The sequence below is a fragment of the Temnothorax curvispinosus genome, unplaced genomic scaffold, assembly GCF_003070985.1.
Source record: "Temnothorax curvispinosus isolate PA1 unplaced genomic scaffold, ASM307098v1 QBEX01011988.1, whole genome shotgun sequence".
Classification (NCBI taxonomy): domain Eukaryota; kingdom Metazoa; phylum Arthropoda; class Insecta; order Hymenoptera; family Formicidae; genus Temnothorax; species Temnothorax curvispinosus.
The window spans coordinates 28,448-43,116 of record NW_020221768.1 but is presented as its reverse complement, the minus strand read 5'-3'; the positions used below and the strand labels follow the sequence as shown (position 1 = coordinate 43,116).

The 14,669-nt window shown below is 40.8% G+C and overlaps 1 protein-coding gene across 1 annotated transcript; it reads right to left on the bottom strand.

Annotated features, from left to right (window-relative positions):
* Positions 1-438: 438 nt before the first annotated feature.
* LOC112462155 lies at positions 439-1,576 on the bottom strand. The gene is made up of 3 exons (XM_025027785.1): positions 1,166-1,576; positions 915-1,057; positions 439-853 (listed from the first exon to the last, which is right to left on the bottom strand). Exons 1-3 carry the CDS (start codon positions 1,574-1,576, stop codon positions 439-441), a joined length of 969 nt encoding a protein of 322 aa, XP_024883553.1.
* Positions 1,577-14,669: the final 13,093 nt, after the last annotated feature.

Sequence of the window (14,669 nt, the reverse complement as noted above, 5' to 3'; positions counted from 1 at the left end):
CAAACACATATACACACGCACACAGTCATAAAGTACAGTGAAAGTGACGAGTTGCGGCGCGTTGCTGTACGGCACGTTTCCGTCTTCCCATCGTAATCCGTGGTGATTGCGAATCAACCATGAAGCGCACAATTTGGCGGATTTTGTGAGGAGATTCCACGGCATGGGGCATGTAAAGATGTAATGCGCCAGAACGACCCCGTTTCTGAGCATCGCCGCCTCCTTCACGACAAATTTCATCCCGACGACGAAACCTTGCAGGTTCACGAACGTTGGTGCAGACATGAAGAGATATCTCTCTCTCTTCGATGTGTGAATCGAGAGGAATGATGCGCGTTTTGCGACACTCTGATTTTTATATCCTGCTCCCCTTTCCCCCTTTCTCATAAAGAGGGAGTGAAAGAGAGAGAAAATTTTCGTTGACGTTGCCGCGAACACTCAGACTATTTTGCGCACTACGTTGGTCAACGGATTGTACTCTATCACGCGATCGTGTATGATGAAACAGTACGCGGAGGTATTCGGCGGTACGTTCTCCATGCAATCGAATTCTATTCTGACATCCACGGTGGCGTTTTTGACAGATTCGTTTTGTCGAGAGCAATCGATGATCACGAACGGGCCGTTACGCAGAAAAGTCGAAATGGTGAGACTCGGCTCGAGATATTCGTATCCGTAATAACCCTTGCAGAAACGCGCGTACATATCGTACAGAATCGCCCATCTGTGTTTGCCAAAGTCCAAATTCAAATCGTCATACGGATAGACTTCCGAGTTTAGGTAGAGTTTCACGTTGGTCAATTTGCAGTCGTCGAATCGGCTCGTGTCCGGATATGACGTTCTTTCGACCCGTCTGCAAAGCGAAAACGACGTATCGCGGTTTCTCGAGCTGAGTCGTGGTCTTAATGGCCCACGAGTGCTTGGTCGTGTTCTGCAACAGGGGATACTCGTACAGATCCCACGAACGGAAACCCATATTTAGATATCGTCCGTTTTCCAAGGCGCGCAGCATCGACAGCTTGTTGATCTCGCTCAATGCCACGTGAGGCATTCGCCACTGTATCTTGAGTATTTTGACAGTAGGCTCCAACGCGAGACTTCCCACCAGACAATTGTTGTCGTTGCGCGATCGTATCAAGATTAATTCGTGACGAGCGTTGATCACCACGCGTTTGTAATCCTCGCAAAATCCTAGTAACAGGCTGAGCGGTACGCAGAAATTAAAGTATCCATTCTTGTTATCCTGCAATGTGGATCCCAGTCGGCGTTTCTCAGGATCACGCTTCTGTCGGACGATACCGCCGTCGAGCTCGTATCGAATCTCATCGAACATAAACGCGACGCAATTATTCCCCAATACCACGTTATCGGCTGCTCTGGTCGCCGTCAATGTTCCTTCGACGCAGAGAAAACTTTCGCACGGCAACGTATACAGATCCTGCTGTTGTATGGGTATTCGTATCTCGTCGCTATACTCGAACGTTGTGTTAGCGTACGGGTTGTACGTGTGAGTTTCGATCTTGACGATGCGATCGTCAAAGACCGGCTCGCCTTCGATGTTAAGAATTTCAGTCATCGTTCACGCGTTCAGATGTTTCGTACCGCGAATCCCAGAGATTGTAAAAATTTAACGTTCAATGCGTTGAGCTTCTTTCTCGTCTCTTTTTTAACGCCACCGAATGTCGATTTGATGATATCGTCGATCGTCGCAGTCGTAAAGATATTTTTATCTGTCGCGTGCTCCGAATCGTTCAACACGAGCATCTCACGCGTCGCGCGTTATCGCTGTCACCGACGTACGTGCAATCTGACGGTGATCTCTTCTCCTCGAAAATCGAGCAATCGTCCGTCTTGATCCGCGACGCGTATCGTTAGATCCGTAACGCTCCGCGCGATGATCGGCAGGTAAATGATCTGCGCCGGCGTTTCCGATATCTTATATCCCGGTGGTACGCTCGGTGAAAATTCGTGTATCGTGTGAACACGTTTGCCGTTGCTGTACGCACCCGAGGTCACGTTACACTCCACGCGGATAATGTTTACATTGATAATATTAATCGACGCGTGCAATTCGTGCCACTGTCCCGGCTGCAATATACGCTTCGACGAGAATCCCAGCAGCGATCCAACGTTGTTCGGTTTGTTAAAGTTTACTTTGAAAGCGCACTTGATCTTGCTCTTCATCGTATTGTAATTTGCGCAGAGCACTATCGGGTATTCCGCAGCCGTTTTCGTAGCCGTTCGCGCGAGCGGTCGCCTCTCACGCGATATTCGCGACCGACGTACGATCCGATCATCGTTGGAACGAATTATGCGTTGCGGGCGTTTCCGTGAAATTTCGCGTTTTAAAAACTTATGTATGGCTTGTATCTCGTACAATCCCACGGGAATCGTAATTTCCGTGTCATCCTCGTCGAAATAAAATTTATTTTTCGAAGAATTCACGTTCGGAATCGTGTGATAAGTCTCAAAACACGTTAGACCGAGCTCGTAGTCATCGTCGCTCAGATCCACGGCGAGAAAATAGTGCTCCGCGAGGATGCTGCTCTTCCCGGTCAGCGAACGTTATAGACATGTCGGCGGAAACCGTTAACGAATACTGAGTCACCACGGCGCACCGTCAGGCTTTAAATTAGCGTCGATCGTCCGAAGAAATCGCAGGCACAATTGTCCACAGATGCTCTGATCGTATCGCTGATAAGACATGCAATTGTACTCAATCTTTGTCACGCTCGGGCCGAAATATCGCACCAATTCTTTCGGCGGTCGAAGATTGCCGAAACTGTCGAAATATATGACTCGATCTTCCCTCTTCGCGTACGCTATATACCCAATAAGTACCGGGACCCGCTGCATCGTCCAAATTCACGATACCGCTCTCGTTTCGATGTAAGTACACCGCCGATCGGTAACGAATCACGCATGAAGACACCTCTGAAGAACGGTACGCGCATACGCTTTGCCAGTCGATTCAATTGTTCGTTAGTCGTAATACCCGCGGGCATATTTAACGTTTTTTTTTTATTTTCGACGATACTCCTCGCCCGCGTTTGTGCGGGCCGAGATACAGCCCTCGTCCATATTTGCACGGAGCGAGATAAAGTCCGCGACCTTCCACGGCGCGATTGTGACGTTGCATCTCTTCCAGCTGACGCCGCGCGGCTTTGTTATCGTTCACGGCCTTTACGACTCCCGCTGCTCCGCCGGCCAGAAAACCGAGAACTCCCAACAACGGTAGAATCGGCAATACGCCGCCTCGTTTCGCTGCCGGAAGTATCCGTTTTTACGTCAGCCTTTTCCTCGTTTTCGTTTTTTTCGTTTTCAAGCCCATTCCGAGCTTCGTCTTATAGCCTTCATGGTCGCTCAGACGGCTTTAGCGGCAGCTCTCTCTCCGAGAGTCGAATCTCTCGCGGTAATGCGTTTTCGCGCTTCCGCAGCGAGTATCTCGTCCGCCGCGTGTCTCTCGGTGAGATCGCGGTTACGCGAATAGGCTATGTCGTGCTCGCGACACGCCGCGTCCAATGGATTAATACCTTGATCGCCTCTCGCCAATCGTTCTTGTAAACGAGTTCCCGGACCGCAAAATTGATAGCTGGGAATGTGTAATTCGAACGGAAGTGCGTTTATCTCGCGATTTAACAGGCCTCCACCATTTTTTTTCGTTGACATTCGCCGCAATCCTTTATCATTGGCGCGGGACTGTCGACGTGCGTTCGCTGCCACGGTTGATTGTAATGTTCGAACCTCCAAATCTGCCCTTATATGTTCCGGAAACTTGTCCCACACGTAGTGGACGTGATCGCCGCACGTTTGCAGCAGAACGGTTTTCGGCACAAATTGCAGCTGTTCGGCGCTCAAGTTGCGAATATCGGAAGGTCTCGACAGTAGGACGAACATTTTTGCTACTGAGTGATTCGCGGTTCCGCTCGCCTATAAATAAGCGTTCGAGTCAGCCAGAAAGTCGGCAATGTGGAAAAAAAATGAGATTTGTGCGACAACCGTTGGCGATTCGCGTGACGAATTGCGACGACAGATCACGGTCGATGGGAGACAACGCGGAGAAGCGTAGGCACGGTACGTAGCCCAGTCGATAGAGACATTTAAATGGAATTAATTCCGGGAAGCGATTTTATTTTTTTGACTGTTTCGGAGGGTCATGGGTAAGTCTAAAACCGGATTTTCGGGATTCTAACCCTGGAGCATTAGCCGCCATTTTGATTAGAAGGGTGATTTTGTAAATATCTCGCTTATTTTCAACTTTAGAGTGAAATCTCTGAATAGAATAGAATCTCTGAATCGATCCTAGGTGAAAAATAATAAGGACCAAAATTGTAGAGTATTAAATTTTCTACAAGTTTGGTTATTACCACTTTCACTCTAAAGTTGAAAATAAGCGAGATATTTACAAAATCACCCTTCTAATCAAAATGGCGGCTAACGCTCCAGGGTTAGAATCCCGAAAATCCGGTTTTAGACTACCCATGACCCTCCAAAACAATTAAAAAAAAAAAAAATTGCTTTCCGGAATTAATTCCATTTCAGCGGCTTTTTCGAGCTCTATCGACTGGGCTAACGATGCTGCCGGCTACTATACGCGCGATCATTTGCGGCCCCTCGAATTGCGGTAAAACCAACGTTCTGATTAGCTTGCTGGAAAGTCCGCACGGTGTATGTTTCGAAAACGTGTACTCAAAATTGCTGCAACAGCCAAAATATCGATATCTGGAGAATTTATTGACATTGATCGACAAAATCGGCTACTTTACGTTCTCCAATAACAGTGACGTTATTCCACCGAGCGACGCGCGTCCAAACTCAATCTTCGTCTTTGATGACGTGGCATGCGATAAGCAAGACGCTGTGAGAGAGTATTTCTCAATGAGCAGGCACTCGAGCGTCGATTTCTTCTATCTCTGTCAGACGTACGCGAGAATACCTAAACATCTGATACGGGACAACGCGAATCTGCTGATCCTGTTCAAGCAGGATGGTACCAATTTGAAACACGTGTACAACGATCACGTGAATACCGACATGTCGTACGATGAATTTTGCGCGTTGTGTCGCGATTGTTGGCAACAAAAGTACGGATTCGCGGTGATAGACAAGGACAGCGCGCTTTCGAACGGTCGATACAGAAAAGGATTTAACGTGTTCGCAATACCGTAAAAGCGATTGGTCGTTGCCGATACCTCGGCGGAGGTGAAACGTTAGCGTTATAGAGATCGACGCTCTGCTTTTTTTCCGCGATGGCCGCGATCGACGGGAGCGAGAATATTCGCGAACGCGAGAAGATCGTGAAAGAGATTGCGAAGACGAGTGATTCGATTCGCAAGAAACTTCGCGCTTTGAAGACCGGTAAGATCGAGAAAGACATTGAGATGGATACGCACTTTAAGCCTCTCATCGGACCGCTGAAAAAGATCGTCGACAACTTGAGCTTGATCGCGGTGAAGAAAGAGGAGCCGACGGAGAGCGACGCTGACGCGAAAATCGAAACGTTACCCGTTCAACAGCGCGGGGAGGAGGTGGAAGATGCTACACCGAAGAGAAAGAAGAAACGATTAGACTCCTGGTCGGATCTCTCATTGACACCGCGTAAATCTAATCAATTGCACAGTTGTTTATCTCCTGACAGTCGACGGTGTGGTCTTCCAATTTCTCGCTCGATCTAAAATAATGTAAACAACTGCAAAAAGAAAAACATGATTTTTTGTAAGTTTTTATGTTAAAAAATATTTTATTAAAAAGAGTATAGGTACTCACTGATCGCAAAAGTATTTCCGACCATAATGCCTGCTCAATTGCAAGCTAACGAGACGCGATAGGTTCTTTATCCACGCGAAATGTCCCACGTTGTCGTCTCGCGGGTCCTGCACGTACAGCAAATTGACGTGCTTTTCTCTCTACCGGTCGGTGAGTCGTATCAGGAGAACGGTTGGCGTCTTCTCTCCCTCGATGGTATACACATTGATGGATATATCGTTTAATCGTTCGAACTTTTTAATTTGATTCAACGTCACTGGAAACTCAATGTCTTGTAAATTTAATACTGTTGTGTAATGAGGGTACGAGGATTTCCGTTCTGAATGTCTTTCGGCTGAATGTAGAGCAGCTACCACTCTGACCACGCGAAACACGCATTGTCCATAGATTGCACAGTGATCACCGCTTTTTTCAATTTAATTTCTTGCGGTAAATTGATGTAACATCCCGCGCGCATAGGATTGTACTTGTTCACGTTTGCTGTCAAATTGAGTATACGCGACAACGCCCACCCGCTGTCGCGTTCCTGAAATTCCTCCAGAGATAATAAAGTAGGCTCGATAACGTGTCGCTTGTACCACTCGCGCAGATCGGACCGATCGGACAAACGAAAGAGTTCGCAGTTTCTCGTGTTGATACTTTTGTTCGCACGTTTTTCACCCGTCACAAACTCGCCGTTGAACATAGTGTTTATCTTTACACTTGCGTGTCTTTGCATGACGTTCCGCACACGATCGAGCACGATGTCTCTAGCATCTTTGAGAAATTTTCGCGGTTCGATGTGATTGATATTTATTATCGCACCGGTCAATACACGGCTTTCGAACGCGGTATCGATCTCTCGCCAAACGAGTCTTTCCGCATTATCGTCACTACTAGTGCCCGCGTACTCACAACCGATATGTATGAACCGTCTCTGTAATAGAGTCTTCGCACCTTCGAGTCGCGCGATTCTTGCCACTAAAGATTGTCTGTTTCTAACAGTCTGAGAGCCGTCTGAGAGCCGCGGACGTTTGGAACAACAGTCTTCTTTGAGCTGCTCAATAAACTTCTCGCATCGCTGTGTCCATGCAAAATATTCGACCAAGGTAGCGATTTGGTCGGATCGTTCCAACAAATCGCGTTCCGTTTCATCGGGATGTTCCATGTTTTTTTTAATACTTTAATACTTTTTTTAGATCACGTTACATTCTTCGATGGAGCACTTGCACGTGACTCGATCACACGCTGAACAATATCGTTTGCAATATTGAACGATATAGTGCGTAAGCATAAAACGATGAAAATCGAAGTAGGGGGCATTAAAGTGATTAAGCTCCCAATTATTAATATCATCATAGTCACGTTCATAAGTTCTTTCAAGCATCAATAAATGATTAGAATCATTGATAGGGTCAGGGTACATATACATACGTACCGAATTGTTCATCATCACCAATTCAACGTATTTCCCAATACCTGTATGAATCTTAATGTATGTTGCTTCACAACCATCGAGCTTTTAGCGATAGTCAACAATAGGTTTAATATAATACGGCATAACGTCAGCACGGCGAGCTGCACGTGATTCTTTCTCGCTAACGCACTCGTCCCGCAGCCGTCGATACACTTTCCGTCTTACGTTAGAATCCCAGTCATAAGGAGAATTGGTATCAATAACGACTCTTTGTCTAGCGATGCGTTGACTGGTTTCGCGTATACCGAGTTCGCGATCGCGAAGAAACTGCACCGGTGATATTCGTCGCACATCCGTCAATTTCATTCCTTGATCTTCTTTACGCAAACCATCGGTGACATCTATTGTAATATCTTCCATTGCTGAATCCACAGGTTTTGGAGACTCTACAGAGTTCTTTTCTTCAATTATCCACACCATGTTGCGCACGTTATATATAATGTCCCACTCGCAATAATGTTTTTTTTCTTCACTTCATGCAAATCGGGCACATGTTGCACGGCAATATTTGGTACAATGGAGTACGACAATTTTTGCAAAATCGACCGTTCATACATCATACGGCTCGGTTACATGCTTTCGAATAGCATACATGTGCTCACTAGTGTCTGGTGAAGCGATCATACACGAAGCACACACAGGTTATCTGAACCGTATATATAATAAAAATAAATGGCGCAACACTTCGTACGTCCATCTAACGCTAAAAATTCGGGACGCGATACTATTTTATTGATAACTTGTGTACGGTTATCGTCTTCATCGCTATAAGTGCTGTCGGGTGACAACGGACAATCCTCGTCGGATGAATCTACATCCATTATTGCCTCGAAATTATTATCTATCTCCATATTTTGCTTCCTCATAGAGGAAGCTTTGTTTTCGTAAATTCGTATATGAACCTTTGATTGTGTATAAAGTTGGATCTATAGTCAACCAAATTTAAAAAAATTATATATGAAATAGGGGTAGAAGAAACCAAAGAAAAGATTGATTTTTTAGTTTTTTCTGCCAATATGTTCAGATTGTTGTAAAACGTCGAAATATCGCCTAAAAAAAAAAATGTCGGTATGTGTGTATGTATGTGTGTATGTATGTGCCAAATTTACCGAAATTTCTATAACTCCAGAACTGATCAACCAAATCTTAACCAATTATATATGAAATAGGGGTAGAAAAGACTGAAGAATATAATAGAATTATTAAAAATTGTTAATAATAAAAGGGTTACCGATTTTTGTTAAAAGAAACAACCAAGTTTACTGAAATTTCTTTAACTCAAGAACTGATTAACCAAATTTAAAAAAATTATATATGAAATAGGGGTAGAAAAGACTGAAGAATATAATAGAATTAATAAAAATTGTTAATAATAAAGGGGTTACCGATTTCTGTTAAAAAAACAACCAAGTTTACTGAAATTTTTTTAACTCAAAAATTAATTAACCAAATTTTAAAAAATTATACATGAAATAGAGGTAGAAAAGACTGAAGAATATAATAAAATTAGAAATAGTCCAATATTTCAAACTTTGCAAATGTTATAGCAACCACGAACATTTCTATTTAATTTTGTTATATTCTTCAGTCTTCTCTATTTCTATTTTATATAATTCTTTAAGGCCGGTATTCATAGTCGGGTCTTATATTCAAGATCGTCTTAAGTATAGTCTTAAGGCGTCATCAGCCAATCAGAGGGCTGTATTAGCATCTTAAGACGTCACTTCCTCTATGAGGAAGCCAAGTGTAAATTTCCTATTTGCACCATTTAATTATGTTCGATTTCCAAAATGCGAGCATTGTTCCAATCAAATGCATGACCGAATTTTTTGTATAAACTTTAACTTTCTGAAAATTTGTAATTTTCAATATTTCTAATTCTTTAGAGATATGCGTGCGGCATATATTAGCACGGCTGGAGAGAGCGAATTTATGTGAACAAATTACAGGGGTTGCGCTTCAGCGATCGATTGTTTTCGAGCCCGAGCTTGCAAGTACTAGCTTGCGACATATTTAAATCCTCTTTTACTGTAATTAAATCTTGTCTTTTTTTTCACTGTTTTGAAAAAATGTTTTCTTTATACCGCCCACTTGACACAAAAACTTCAGCCCCGAGTATGAACTTTTAAAGATGTATGTCAGAATTTTGAAGATAACAACATTGCCATTATATTTTGCTAAGATGTTTAATAATGTATTTCGTTCTTACGTGTAAAATTTAAAGTCAATTGACCGTACCGTTTTCAAGAAAATAATTATTAAATATAGCTGTTTTTATTCTTAGTCTTATGGCAAACAGGGTACTTATTGACTATTTATCTACGACAATATCTATTATACTAACAAGAACGAAATAAAAAACATATTAATGTAAACTAGAAATTTCAACAAACATATAGATCATAAAATATAATCAGCTCACCGCGTAATTTAGGAATAATTGATCTTCAAAATCTGACTTTTGAGAAAATGTCATTCCTGTTGACATCTACCTTCTGAAATTTGACAACAACGCACAATAACTTATAAAACGCGCGTAGTATAAATGTATAATCTCCAAACATTAGTTTGTTATGTAAAACTATTCTTTTTTTAAACAACACTTCAAAAATCGAAAAAAGGAAAAAGGAAAGCAATATTAAATAATCTTATTGATAAATATAATTTAAAATTGATTAATTTTAAATTACGTATTTTTCTGATTTTTTCCAAGTTATTTTTAATAAATAAAATTTTCTAGTGTTAAAAAAAGAAATAAACTTTTTCCAAATTTTTATACTTAATTTTTATTATAAAGCGTGAACAATGCATACACTAATCGTTATATGTATATATGGTCATTATTAGTCTGTTGGACGCGAGAATCGTAATTTGGATTTACAGTAACGCTATAAATCAGGATGACAATCTCATTATTTAGTGCGACGTTACCAAATTTCAATCATAATATAATTTAGTTTTTGCAACAATATAATTATTGTTTCAAAGAAGCAATGTTGATATTTATTATTATATAAATAAAATAATATATTAGACACATATATATAAAATGTTCCTAATTCTGCTGATAAAGAAATAATCCAAAATACCGATTTTGTGTTTCATAGATTGGTAATGAAATCAAGAGAGCTTCTGTGTCTTATTTTATAAATTAATTTCTTCTAAATTAGCTAATATTTTTTTAGAAAATAAATAGCGAACTAAAAATGGAATATGGTACTTACACTCAGAAACCATTCTGTAATTTAATAACAATTATTTTATTATCTTAAAATTTATTGAATGCAGATGGCCATTTGACTAGAGAGGTGCTATAATATATCTTTAAGAATCGCAATAATGTTTTTTTTTCTTATTGTGTGCAAATCGGGCATATATTACACGGAAATATCATATACAATGCTTCATGACATTTTGAACAAAACCGGCCATGCATCGTATTGCGTAACTCAACGAAGTGTTTTCGGAAAGCGTACATATGTGCCCGATATCACGATCCGATAGAGCAACCATGCACGAAGCACATGCATAGTGCAAGTGCACCACCCGTTGAATAATAAAAGTATATTACGCATTGTTTCGTATGTAAATTTAGTGCAACGATTTCCGAACGCGACACTATTTTATCGGGTGCATTCGGGGAGACGCTATTAACGCTATAAACGCAAACGCTATGAACTTCGTTCGAAGAGCCAATAGCGCGACAGCGATAGCAAGCTCCCCGAACGCAGCTTAAGCGCCAATAGTATTTCGTGCCTCACCTCGAAAATAATAGCGAAAATAGCGCGAGTGATGACGTCACGCTGCCTTTATAGTGACGTCATCATCGTATATCACAGCGCCACAGAGCGTCTCCTCGAACAGTTTTAGACGATAATTGTGCTAATAGCGTGCTCCCCGAATGCACCCATCGACGACTTCTTTATGCTCATCGTCTTCATCGCTGAAGTAATCACTGTCGTCCGTTAACGCGCAATCCTCGTCTTCATCGGTGACAAATTTTATCAATTGTTTACTTCGGCTATTTTATCTTTAAACCGTCGCACAGTGGGGTATTTCGCCTAAAACGTGGCCATAAGTAAGAAAACTAATAAAGCCATAAACAAAACATGTTATGTACGTACAATTAACAGAAAACATATCCATATGTACGTTTCTGATACAAATTTGTCATTTTTATTGTTGCTGTCATTGTTATTATTTATCAAAGCTTAACCTTTAAGCGAACCGTTTATAGCTTTATGTAAGATACGTTGTCACTTCGTATTACAATATATCTCACAATTGAAAGTTTCCCAGATCATTTCAGCATGAAAACGATGTCTCCAGGCATTTTAATTATATATTTATATAAATAGTTAAGTTTTACTTCTTATTTTTATAACAAGTAGTACATTGTTTTAATTTGATCTAAACTTCTTACTAAAACATCAGAGATTTTTTAATATTTATTATTGTTCCCGGCATCTCCCAGCTATAAATTTTTTTTTGTTATTTAATACATTTATTTGCCTATAATATCGTGAAAGAAAATATTGCGCCTTCGTGTGCCTTTTAAAATTATTTAATATTTTATAACTAGAGTCCAACCGAAATCGAAACCGAAACTTTCAAGGAAATCCTAGAAAAGGGTATACATCCATATGTATACACGCTCACATATATGTATATACTATACACTTTTTCTTTATAAATATTATCTATATATGTATATAAAATAGAATGTCTGTATGTATGTATGTATGTATGTATGTATGTATGTTCTTTATACACTCTTAAACTATTCGACCGAATTTTTACCAAAAGTATATAAAATAGGAGTAGAATTTTCCGGGGAGTGTTATAAAGTGCATAGTTTTTCGTTACCGGGAAATAATTGACCGAATTTTAAAGAATTGTATATGAATCAGGGGTAGAATTTCTCGGGGAGTACCATAAAGTGTATAATTTTTTGTTATTGATCTTTTGGGAAACCGGTATCAGAAATTTTTCCAATTTTTTGGAAAATAATTGACCGATGAAAGTATAAAATAGGGGTAGAATTTTTTGGAGAGCGTTATAGAGTGTATAGTTTTTCGTTACCGATTTTTTTGGGAACCGGTATCCGAAATTTTTTCAATTTTTCGGTAAATAATTGAACGAATGTTTTGTAGGAAATGTTTTGATTCTGACGTAATTCCTGACATAAACATAAAAAGTGTATCGGGTGGCTGATTTAAAAGCGGTAACTTAACTTTTCCGTTTGAACAACACATTCCAGATGCTTGAGTTTTAAACTTTTATTATAAGATTGATAGTTATGGGGTTGGGGGCCGGGGGAGGTTTTTAGTCGGTGAATAAGTCCGGCATAACCCTGGGGACCGGCCTTAGGGTATGCGTAAACATTTTCCTTTTCCAACAAAAAAAAAGCAGGATCTTAAAATTTGCAAAAGTTCCGTAGAAGAATTAACTAACTGATAGAACAAAATGGAAATAATAAATATCTACAATTAGTAGAAATCATTTTAGTAAAAACATTAATTATTTAATTGATTTTTGCTTGATAAGCTATTGTCTGATAAAGGAATTTTTTTCGATTAAGGATATTGAAATACAAATAAAGTCGTTTGAAGAAAAACGACTCCCGGGCGAAGCCCGGGTAACCAGCTAGTATTTAATTATTAAAATAATAATTACATACATTATCACGTCATTAGTCATACGTACTATTAAAATCCTATTGAGTTCAACCGAAACCGGAAACCGAAACTTGGCCTAGATGAGCCCGACCGAATTGTGCGATAATGTGTGTAATTATTATTACATTAATTATTATTAACGCGGTTCTCCCCCCCCCCCCACGGACTTCCTCGCCCTAGAACGCGGACACCTACCCCCTTCTACCCTCCTCCCGCGTACCCTCTCGCCCTAAAACGCAGACACCTACCCCCCCCCCCTCGGCCGAACGGCGGCGGTATCCCTTGTCAACGATAAGTTTATCAATATTTAATAAACAACATGTCCCGACACGCTCGCCGAAACCCCTTCCCCAGCACTCCCTCGCCCTCAAGTCGCTCCTGCCCCGCTCCCCCCTCGGAGCACCCGGGACAGAACTCTCAAAGCAACACCTACTTATTTCCTTAGCCATAATGTATATATGTATATACATATATTGTTACGTTCGCTTTGACCCATGGATTCGAGCCGAATCGATCTGCTAGGTATTAAAAAAGAAGTCGCGAAGCGTTCTGCTCCGGGACGACGCGCGACGAGGCCCAAATCTAATCATCTTTGAACAAATTGTCTTGATAAACGAACGCCATGGAGATTTTAGGCAGCGATCACGTAACTTTTTCCCTAGGATGGAAACATGAAAAGTGAAAATTTTCACGTAAACTCTTGATCATGTAACTCAAAACATATGGGAACTAGGAACGTAATCTCGTCAATAATAAAAAAATTCACGCGGAATAGATAAAGCAAAAAGTGAAAAATTTTACATGAAATGATCGATTCCCTGAGCCGAGCTGCCGAATCGTTCAGAGGTAATATCATGCTCTGTTGTATAATTAATGACGAATAAGTAAGTTTTGAATGGTCAGAACTCCATGAATTATATCAGAATTCCGAAATTGGGGTGCTAACTTCGCAGAGGGGTGTTAACTTCGCTAGTTGTTCCTTGCTAGCCTTATTTCCGCGATTTCGGGACAACGCGGTCGCGGAGCGAGTCTCAAGCGCAATAATATAAATATAAAATAAAGAAATAAAACTTATAAATAAGACAAGAATGTATAAAAGAAAGAAGACATGGAAACTGAATATATTTAAAGCATATCAACTATCAAAGTTGTTTCGTTCGCCCGTTCAAGCGGGATACTGACGGACAAACTTTTGATGCTTCCGCAAGCAGAACTTGATCGCGTTGAAAAGCTGGTGCCGAAGGCAAACTTGAAGCGCTGTTCGAGCGAATGCGACTTGAAAAAAGTCTTTGCGTCATTGTAATTGCCTGCATTGAGAAGACAGATAAGTTCGATTGCGCCCGTAGTTAGGGACGTGAGACGGGCGGAATGTTCACGTTTCTTAACGCGAGGCAGAGCTTCGATAGTGTGTGTGTTTCAATCAATACGACCACCGTATATGAGTGATTGGAGGCACTGCACACTGCACGCATCGTCTTTTCATAGTTTTCATAATAGCCCAGTAAAATGACTCGAAATTTGTCGATTTGGAGGAAATAATACTGACTGGGCTGAAACTTTGTAAACAGGCTTGTTTTAGGGTAGTATTTAACATATTAAAAGTCCCCACGTGTAGACGCTACGTTGCGGGCAGGGGAAAGTCCAAAAGGTCCAAAAAATTAGTTTTTCGCAAATAACTCGGAAAATATCAACTTTACGGATATTTATGTAGATATCAAAATTGTAGCTTACAAAATTCCGCACAATTTCGTTTTTTATTCAAGTCTGTA

Coding starts and splice junctions, on each gene's coding strand:
- LOC112462155 (XM_025027785.1), bottom strand. CDS start 1,576: ATGACTGAAATTCTTAACATCGAAGGCGAGCCGGTCTTTGACGATCGC. Junction 1,058..1,165: donor GCGAGGATTACAAACGCGTG/GTGATCAACGCT, acceptor CTCAAGATACAG/TGGCGAATGCCTCACGTGGC. Junction 854..914: donor CAGAACACGACCAAGCACTC/GTGGGCCATTAA, acceptor TTCGCTTTGCAG/ACGGGTCGAAAGAACGTCAT.